The 9,873-nt window shown below is 43.7% G+C and overlaps 1 protein-coding gene across 2 annotated transcripts in view; it reads left to right on the top strand.

Moving 5' to 3' along the window:
• hectd4 (HECT domain E3 ubiquitin protein ligase 4) overlaps window positions 1-9,873 on the top strand; it is a 33,418-nt gene that overhangs the window by 1,592 nt on the left and 21,953 nt on the right. The window contains exons 2-20 of one of the 2 annotated variants that reach the window (XM_078086851.1): window positions 2,040-2,593; window positions 4,325-4,414; window positions 4,500-4,627; window positions 4,759-4,867; window positions 5,426-5,564; window positions 5,736-5,906; window positions 6,002-6,194; window positions 6,303-6,464; window positions 6,836-6,949; window positions 7,060-7,200; window positions 7,291-7,526; window positions 7,627-7,769; window positions 7,933-8,003; window positions 8,098-8,203; window positions 8,343-8,463; window positions 8,571-8,693; window positions 9,027-9,151; window positions 9,406-9,559; window positions 9,667-9,770. In XM_078086851.1, the coding sequence (XP_077942977.1) occupies window positions 2,040-2,593; window positions 4,325-4,414; window positions 4,500-4,627; window positions 4,759-4,867; window positions 5,426-5,564; window positions 5,736-5,906; window positions 6,002-6,194; window positions 6,303-6,464; window positions 6,836-6,949; window positions 7,060-7,200; window positions 7,291-7,526; window positions 7,627-7,769; window positions 7,933-8,003; window positions 8,098-8,203; window positions 8,343-8,463; window positions 8,571-8,693; window positions 9,027-9,151; window positions 9,406-9,559; window positions 9,667-9,770 (2,984 nt within the window). Of the gene's footprint in view, window positions 1-2,039; window positions 2,594-4,324; window positions 4,415-4,499; window positions 4,628-4,758; window positions 4,868-5,425; window positions 5,565-5,735; window positions 5,907-6,001; window positions 6,195-6,302; window positions 6,465-6,835; window positions 6,950-7,059; window positions 7,201-7,290; window positions 7,527-7,626; window positions 7,770-7,932; window positions 8,004-8,097; window positions 8,204-8,342; window positions 8,464-8,570; window positions 8,700-9,026; window positions 9,152-9,405; window positions 9,560-9,666; window positions 9,771-9,873 lie in introns of both variants that reach the window. The other variant, XM_040194898.2, reaches the window with a different exon arrangement.

Below are 9,873 nucleotides of genomic sequence, written 5' to 3'. Positions count from 1 at the left end.
CCTCGATATTTCGGTACTAATCCAAGCTAGAACTATTCGTGTCCATCAGTGCTCCTCCTGTTCTCATGCCACGTCGGTGGGAAATAGTGATGAATATTGGACCAACAGTGATAGTTAATACCTTAAATCAATAATTCCTTTAGCGTCCATAAGAGTAGCGCTACTCTTATGGACGCTAAAGGAATTATTGATTGTGCACACAGTTATCTATTGCCATAGCTTATTACATGAAATAGCGTGTATAGTTCATCCAGCACGACGTGATTGTCTCGCTCATATTTAACTTTTAGGGTTCACACCTGCAATCAAACATTCTCAATTTAGCTTCTCCACTTCATGGAACTTAACAGAAAAAATATTTTGATACATTTTGTGCTCTATGGAATTTTAACATTAGGGGATCCTCACAAATTTCTTTTTAGAATTTCTTTGAAATTGTCTACGTGTACTATTTATAGCAATCCAACATCCTCAAAAGTACTGTGCTAATATTCCAAATCATGAGTCTGTTAGATAATGCTATAACAGTAGTTAGACTCATAGCTATGTGATGGGTGAAGTGGAACGTTAGCACAGTTCCACACTTCAAAGTGGGATACGCTTTGTGTTGAGTGTGTTGAGTATGTTCAGATAGGTGCCAGGCTTGTGCTGCTCAACAGACACGGCCTGCTTGGCTAATTTTGACGTTGTGCTTTATGCAACTGTACAAATTCAGCTGGTTGGATTACTAGCATAACCTCTTTTGACCTTTTTGTTTTTAACTGGTGCTAATTATAACCAGAATGTTATTTTCTAATTCAATGAAACGTCATGTTCTGTACTAGTATTAGTTGCATGATGGTTAATCTATTACTTGTTAAGCAGTAGTTTTTGCTGATGATGGAAACATAACCGCTGCAGATGGCTACTTTACTATTCAGCCATCCGCCACATGCTGTCCTAGTATGTGTGTATGTGTACTTATGTTCAGTGTGCAGCTTTGATAGACGACAAACCACTGGTTAATTAATGGATGTGTTGTTTGAGTCAGTGACACAGCTTCTGAGCTTTCCTAACTCAGCTTTTTCTTTAAGCTACTACATAATACTATAGTTTAGTTTAGCATGGATGAAGACAGGGCTGCTTTTTACTTCTACACGGCTCATCTTTGCAGATCAAACTTCCTTTCAAGTTTATTTTAATAGTGCCTGTTAAGGATCTATACCAAAGGATTTTATGGTGTCTGAATTCTCAACTTCCATATATCCCATGGGTTCGGTTCCTACAGTATTACATACAAAGTATTGTTACATCATAACCAGGATAATGGCCACAGGAACCCTGAGATGTGGGAAACACTATTCTCACATTTATTTAGCAGATCTGCATATAATCATAACCTTCCTGTGTGTGGTCGAGCTCATACAGAAACATACTGGGGGTCTGTCCTCACGTTCGAGGTCAAATTCTGATTCTGATTCCGTTTTCATGCCCAACTGGTTTAGTCATTCAGGGCTCTCTTCGTAGGTGTTGTGATGCTAACTATTTCTACCCACAAGCAGTGTTGTGCAAAGTAAGGCCCAGCATCAAGTCAAGGCGTGTTACTGTAACATTAGTAGCTTTTTAAAATATTCAGTCAATACAGATTGTGCCTTCTAAATGGTATAATGGATTTTTTTTCTAGTCCGTGATGCTTTGGCCGCAGAGTGTAATCAATAGCTGAAGTGCTGCCTAAGTGCACATGAGGCACATTGTTTCATGGGATGGGGTGATGGGATATCCCAAATGTGTTTTGCTATCTCTGAACATTATTTCAGTGTGCGGAACTGTAGAGGTTCGTGCAGGTGATTCATAGTTTAACCGTGGAAACACTCAAAGTTCTACCGATGGATCCTAGCCATGGAAGATCAAATTTGTTTCTAGAAAATAATTGACTGCATATTGCCTATATACCATGTCGACGAGCATGTTTTTTTCTAATCTGATGGTGGACCATCCCTACCCGTTGTCGTTTTTTCCCCCCCTTCTTTTTGTCCTTGCTATCTTTCCCTCTCCTCCAGATTCTAACATTTGAGACAAAGAATCCCGCAGAGCTCGCTGAGCGTCTGCGTGCTGTCTGCGGGAACCAGAGCAACGCGTACGCACGCCTGCTGGAGTACCGTCTCAATGCTCTGCGCGGGCTGTGGGGGGCGCAGCGGCAGCTGGCCCTGGAGGAGCAGCAGGAGCGAGAGGGGACCGGAGGGGCCGACGAGGAGACTTTGACCTTGCTCAAAAGGCAAGGTCTGCTTCAGCAGCCTGAGCAGGCGCCCTTCACGTCCCGCGTGGGCCTGCTGCTGGTCTTTCCCCTGTTGCAGTCCCAGACACGCAGCGACCCGGCGCTGTGCGGCGTCACCGCCGAAGTCCTGCTGGCCTGCCTCCGCGACTGCCAGCCGCTCAGCCTCAGCAAAGAGCCGGCCGACTGCCTCAACGGCCTTGAGGGGCTGCTCTGCTCTTGGCTGGAAGATGGCGACAAGGACTCAGGCCAACCACAGGGGCCGGCTCCGACGCAGATCCTCCACACCCACAGGCAGAGGGAAAACGCTGCCGCCGCACTGGTGGCTCTCGCGTGTGCCAGGTGAGGCCGAGCATTTACTCCTTGCTCCTTCATACTTCCAAGGAACCCTCTGTTGGTTGTTGTAGACTCTGCATTCAACCAACAGGATTCAGTTAAGCGTAGCCGAACACCTCTCAGAATGGCTGTTTTTACTTCATACACATGTAACAAATATTAAGATCAAGTTTAGTGGTGAAACGGATCGGAAAACGTTTGTTTCAGATTGTTTCACGGAGTACAAATCCAAGATTGGACTTTTAGACATCCTTGATCATTTTCTCTGTCGATGATACTAATTACTGATTAGTAATGATCCATATTTGCCAATACGGATCCTTTTTTTTTGTTGGATTAGAGCAGCTGGTCTACATGGCTTCAGACTATTTATTTGCCACATTCCTTAACATCGTTTCAACTGCTTCAATGTCAGTATCAAAACTTGTAATTCTTACCCATTAACTTGCTGTTGCAATTTGAAAGGGGCTGTTCTTCTGATGAACACACAATTTTGATGATCCCAACTACTAGTGACAATTTGTTTACCAAATTTCTGTCTGATCACCTGTGCCACAATTTGGTCGAGTCATCCTTCTGAGCCCTGTGACCTTTGGGCACATTAACAATTCTTGCTGCTAAATATTGCCAGTAAAAACTTTATTTCACACTGAGATGGTAAATGGGGTTTGTTGATTTGATATTTATATTTCTACCTAAATATGTGGCCTCAGTGTCAGCTCTGTCATGGCAATGTTTGTTTTGTCCGTCGGTCGCCTGCCTGCAAAAGAGCGGAATGTGCTTGTTTCCATGCATTCGCGCTTGAACTCTGACTTCTGCTGGCAACAACTGATCTTGACATGTCAAAACCAGAACGCTCTCCTCTTTGTTCAGCCTCTGTTCGAGCTGAGGGCTCTTTGTTGAGGGGAATCATCCAGCGCTTTTCACACACTGTAGGTGCCAATTAAAGAGCTATAGGCTTGGCTACCCCTCACCTCTGATGGGGTTGGCTATACAATTCTCATTGTGAGAAGGTGAACTAGGTGAAAAAGGCCGCGTAGCAACGTGCGCTGACATCAGTTGTTGATAAGATATTTACAGTCGGAGAAGCAGATCATGTTGAATGATTCATGTGTCTTCTGCCTGTCAAACACACATCAGAGAATCAAATGTACTTTTCCCTTCCCACCAGTAACACTGTGACATGTTGGTGAAACACATTGATATTCTTACATCTTTTCGCTTCCCTTTTACCACAAGTTTGGTCGCATATTAGGTTGTTTGCACTAACAGTTATTTAAGCCCTACATATACAGTATATTTTATTAATTAATATAATATTGTTGTTAGCTATCCCTCCATTCTCTGTAAAGCAGATTTTTTACAGCTGCCGGATAGCATTTCAGCAGAACTATTCTTATATTGATCCTCTCCTTTTATCTAGAATTACTTGGATGTGTACAGTTAATAGTTCAGTCTGTTATGAGGCGAAGCAGTAAATGAAGAATGCACAGACTTAGTAAAGCCGGTTGCTCATGACTCTCTGTGAGGGACGAAGGGCAAAATAATCTCTCTGCTGGATTCTAATAGAAAAAGTCTTTTTCATTGATATAAAAAAAACATTGCATTTTAATTCCCCAGCACATTACATTGATTTCCCTCCAAAATGCAATGGAGTATCCACTTACAGTTCCAGTATTGCTTCACATTTAGTTCACAATGAGGCCTTCTAACTAATCCATTAAACATTTTCTCTAGGGGATCTCTGAAGACCTTCATCCACACGGTGCACCTGCTGCAGAAACAAAGTGACCTGGGCCAGCTCCCCGTGTCCGATGTCCTATACAGGTGAAAGCAGCGGTTTGGTTCATTTGAACGGTAAATATAAGTAACTTTCCTGGTGTTTAACCATCCCGTGTGTCTCCTGCTTCAGACTTTTGCTCCTGGAAGGAGGCCCAGGCTCTCCATCCTGCCTTCTGGGAGGAAAACACAGTGTGTCCTGGGGTTTTGAGGACATGCTGCCTACACCTGATAATTCTGCTGCAGGAGTCGAGAATAAAGGTTGAAATCCCTTCTTAGAACTTCTGTATCAAAAGTATATACATTTATAAATGTAGAGATGTAGATTCTGTCATCTGTCTGTCGCTATCCTATTATTGAATCCTTTTTGTTTTTTCCCCCGTGTCTTGCAGACACCGACCTTGGGCGCTGTCTAGCCACGGACGGGCTCTACCTGTACACAACCAACTCCTCCGGGAGGGCACTAAGCAAGCTGGGCTCCGGTTTACATGGGACACTGAGGTAAAGTGGCTCCTCTTTAGCGGCATCCTGAGAATAGCGAGAAGGAAAGGCAGAAAGAGAGGGGGAACACTAGAAATATCACTTTACGCATCCCTTTGTTGTTATTTCCTGTACATTGTAAAGCAGATATCTGCAATACATCCTGCCTGACTGTCTGTTATGGATTTTTAAAAAGGGCAAAGGGGCTTTGCCCTTTTCTCCCTCTTAAGTTATTTTTAAAATTTTCAGAAATCATTTGCCAGACGCGTGAGTTTGTTAATTTTCTGCTAGAAATATATTTGATTCCTCACAGAGACGACAACTGTGAACACATATTTGAAAAGAAATCATCTCATTAAGACTACTAATTCTTAGCAATTCCATGCTAACATTTTTGTAGACCAGCTGTGAACTAGCTGGCCAGCTCATTTCTTGAATAACATGCTCTTAACTAATTGTCATTGTCAGTCCTGAATAGGGTAAACAAGAGGCTTGAGACAGTTGGAAAATATTTTCACTGCCGCTTTTTATCCAAAGCGACTTACAGTGTACATGAATATAATTATTGTGTTTGTGCAGGGGTTTCGTGTACTGTCGAAATGAAGAGTTGGAGCCCGGCTGGGTGGTGTTCTGCAGCGGTCGCCTCCTCCACCGTCCCTCCTCTTTTGATGCCAAGCCTCATCAGCTGTGCCAGGTCATTGACCCCTTCACCCTGCAGGTACTGTACACTGTAGGACCACAAGCAGGCAGCATCCCTCTCTATTCAGGATGCAATAAAGCCGTAATGCAAATAAATGAGATGATGATATGCTGGATTTAAAATTCAAACATCTTTGTTGAAATGACAAGCAGAGCCATAGTTAAGATTCTTATTCACTGGGATTTTCAGGTGTGCCAGATTGTGCCCATGCCAGCCCACCACTTCCCTGTGGGCAGCAGCATGACCACGCTGCACCTCTGCTCAGATGGGACCTACCTGTACTGGGTCTGGTCCCCAGCCAGTCTCAATGAGAAGACACAGAAAGGCCACTCCGTGTTCATGGATGTCTTTCGTCTGTCTGTGAGTAGTATTTGCCCTGCCACATATACAGAGGTGTCAGGTTTTGTTTTAGGTTCATCCGTGATGTTTTCTCTTCCCCCATGTCCATGGTGCAGACACAGACGGGGTTGTGTGTGGCAGACATGTTGCAGGAGAGAGTTATTCTGACTCGCAAGGAAGGCGAGTCTTCAAAGTGCTTGAATGAGCTTCTCTTAAGTCGAATGTCACGCTTCCGGGCCTCCCATTCTGCCACATTGGCTGCTCTCACAGGCTCCGCGATCACCAACACTGTCAAAGAGGAGCAGTCTGGTAATTCATCAGCACAACTTTATAAAAAAAAAACTATTTGCAGCAACGTGCAATGCATGTGGATTGAAATACTCTCTGCTGACACTTTTCTGTTTAACTCTTTCATAGCTGTGAACACTAGCTGTGGACTCCCTCTAAAGACCCTGAGAAAAACCCCTATGTACGTGTGTGGAACCTATCTAGTGATGCTGGTCTCACCTCCTGGTGTATCTGGGAGCTCTGCCACACGCTCTCTATTTGGAGGGACCAGCAGCCTGTCCTCTCTCAAAAGTAAGAGCGCACACACAGGCATTTGGAAACCCTCAGTGTTCAGTTGTATGTGAAATACACACATAACTTAGCTTAATAAATTAACTTAAATTTGCTGTGCACTTAATGTTTATGCATACAGCATCTTTCTTAATGGGGGGGACACTTTTGATTTTTCGGCTGCAATATCAAATAAACAAAGAACTCATCGCTCTTTGTCTGTACAAAATAAGAGAACACCACATTTCAATTGAGATTTTCACAAACTGTGGTAAATATATTAACTGCATTATTTGTGATTTTGAATAATCAATGAAAAGTTATGTTTTAAAAAAGAACCGCCCAATAATTTGTACTATACAATTAACTAGTAACTTTTCCTTTCTGGTCAGTATTGGCTTCCAGCTTGGTTTTTAACCTGGCTGACGGTCAGTTCAGCAGCCGTGCAGACCTCATTGATGCGCCTGGCAGTTCTTTAGGAAGAGGAGCCCAGGTGGCTGGGCTTGGTGAGTTTTCTGTTACTTTCTACTCGTATGTGTCAAGCACACAGAGGATACTCGCACAATGCAGTGGCCCTTTAAGTGACGTTATCATCCTGCAATGCTTGGCTTCTTAGGAGCTTGTTATGACGCACTGAACAACTTGATCTGGACCTGCTCCAGTGATTACATCGATCAATGGTGCAATCCTGGGAACCAAGCCTTTCATCATCTGTGCCATAGGCTCGGTGTCAGCCATGTCATCCAGGAACCCAAAGGTAGATAAATGCTGCCTAGAAACATCCACCTGCTCTTTGCATCAGTTCAACTCAGAAATGTGAACATATGCACATCTTGTCCTTTCACAGAGGAAACTGTGGCCACTGGTGAGGTGATCAACCAGCTGCTTCATCATGTCGGTGCCATGTGCATCCATCAGCTCAACCTGCTGGCGGCTAGCAGCAACACCTTGCCCCTGGGGGCCCTACTGGGTAAACAACATCCCATTGAGGCACGTCACTTCAGCTGCATCTGTGACATCATGGAGAAGGCCATGGTCAATGGAGATACATGCATCATCCGCTGCATCCTGGTTGTGTTCCAGGTCAGTCCGCTGTTTACCTGTGGACAGTTTTGCTTAGAAGTACTCGGCCATTTTTTGTGTTTTTGATGTGTGTTTTTTTTGTTTTCTCTATTATGTCCAGGTGGTCTTTAAGTTTTTCAATCCTCAGTCAGAGCAGAATAGGGAGAGTGTGCGTCGTTCAGGCCTACTCCTGTGGCAGCTACTCATGGCTCCAATGGATCAGATAGGAGCAGAGATTCAGAAAGAAGTGTGCCTGGCCATCAGGTAAGTCAGAAGTTCCACATACATAGATGTATGGAATATATAGATGGTATTTGGAATGGATGTGTGTAATGGATATGCACAGTAATAATAATAGTTTAGCATAATTAATGATCATACTGGTATTCACACGTTTTCTTTGTTTACTTCCTGTCTGTCTCTGTAGTTCAGGCCTAAACACTTTATATCAGGGGGAGGCTGAACTCAACAAACTGCTGAAACTGGTTTTAACCGAGGGTGACTATGACCGTAAAGACACATTTTGACATGTCTTCCATTTAGACTGTGGGAAATTAATCTAAAATGTTTTTTTTTTTTATGTGACACTCAGGTGAAAGGAACAGTGGGCTCTCTCAACTTCGTGATGTCATCCTTACGAACTTGGCAGACCAACTGCAGAAGAATAGATTTGGTAGTGAAGAAGAGGACTACTACAGGTAAGAGGCTGTTCTGTTACCATATAGTACAATAGCATTTCCAATGCCCTTTTAATAACGGTGCAGATGTCATATCAGAGCTTAAAAACACAAGTTGACTCCCTGTAGTTGTGAATAACAAGAAATCTCTCCCTCTCAGATTAAATGATGAGCTGCTGCACTGCATCCTCAAGACTGTAGTCCGGGAATCCTGCCTCGTCATTACCAAATGTCAGACTGTCGCCCGAGACGACTTCCAGAAGCTGCTTTCCACAGTACCAGTAAGACAGATCAGTTCAGCGGAACGAAATGCCATCTGTGGTGATTACGACCCCGTGTTTTGTGATATTGCACTCGTACAAACTAGTAGTGGTTTTTCCCTCTCTAGGTGGTCTCGCCTTGTCTCCGCTACCTCATGGCGGTTCAGAACCACCTCCTCAGTAACACCATCCTTATCCGTCCGGACGATAGCGACGACAGTGACAACTCCATACAAGGGGAAACAATGAAGGTACAGGTAAACACCCCCTTTAATACCCCTACCTCTGTGCACGTGGAGTCTGTTGTGTGTCAATGAGAGACCCAACCCACCAAACGAGGCAAGCGGGAGAAGAATGTTCTTTTACTACGCTGCATAGTCATTAGGGACGTTTTGGTTTTCTTCTTTTTATCACTAATAATGGTTATGATTATATTCATGGACTCTTTCAGCTCAGGTTTTTTTAAATGCAGACATCAAAGTAAAGCATTTGTCTCTGTATAACTTCTGTATCGCATCATGATCATTGAAAATCTTGAAAGCAGTGTTATGTAAGTCTGGGCAAATTGTGTGTGGTTTCCCTAGGAGCTGCAATGCAGCATCCTATCCCTCGCAACCAAGATCTTGGTAGGATGTGATGAAGTGCTGGAGACCCTTCAGCAGGTGACCACCGCTCTCATAAACAGTGAGATTGTTGACAGAGAAACCAGGTAACTTTTTAACTGCAACTTTTTTTCAAAATTCCTGTTGCTGGTAACCCCTGCAAAAGTAGCTGCTGGATACAATCTTATTATCTACTGCTTTTTTTTATTATTTTGCATAAGCAAAAAATACAACCAGACATATGCGCTTCAATTTCATTGTGATGCAAAATTTTGCTCAATTTACAAAAAAAAGAGGGAGTGAGAAATAATCTTTGCATGCATCACCCTGACATTAAATATGTGCCTTCTCTCTTGTTCAGGTTGAAAGGCCTGGAGCAGGTAACCAAGGCTACCATGCTTGGGCACCTGCTGCCCGTGTTGCTCACCTCTCTGATGCACCCAAACCTGCAGACGCTCACACTCGCTGACGCTCTCATGCCCCAGTTGGTGCAGCTGGTCCTCTACACCAGCCAGGTGGGGGGGTCTTGCCAGTACAAAAGGCAATTCGGCAATTCATGCTTTAAATGAAAGATTCTTGAGTAGAAAAAGTAGTCGTCATTCAAGTATTTCTTTCTTTTCAGACTGCCTTGGTACTAAAGACTCAGTCGCCACTGTTCACTGAAGAGCCTCCACCTATGGGGGGCTCTCTTGGGCTGGGGGCAAAGGCATGCGCTGCTGAGGATAAGTACGTTTTCTGAAGGTCGACTATGAGAATGTTCACAGCTAATTCTTAAATTGAATTGAATTGAACCTAATTATGTATTGGATCACTTGCACAATTCAGTATT

The sequence above is a fragment of the Gasterosteus aculeatus genome, chromosome 13, assembly GCF_964276395.1.
Source record: "Gasterosteus aculeatus chromosome 13, fGasAcu3.hap1.1, whole genome shotgun sequence".
NCBI lineage: Eukaryota > Metazoa > Chordata > Actinopteri > Perciformes > Gasterosteidae > Gasterosteus > Gasterosteus aculeatus.
Note: the sequence above shows the minus strand (reverse complement) of the source record. Positions and strands in the feature narration are given on the sequence as shown.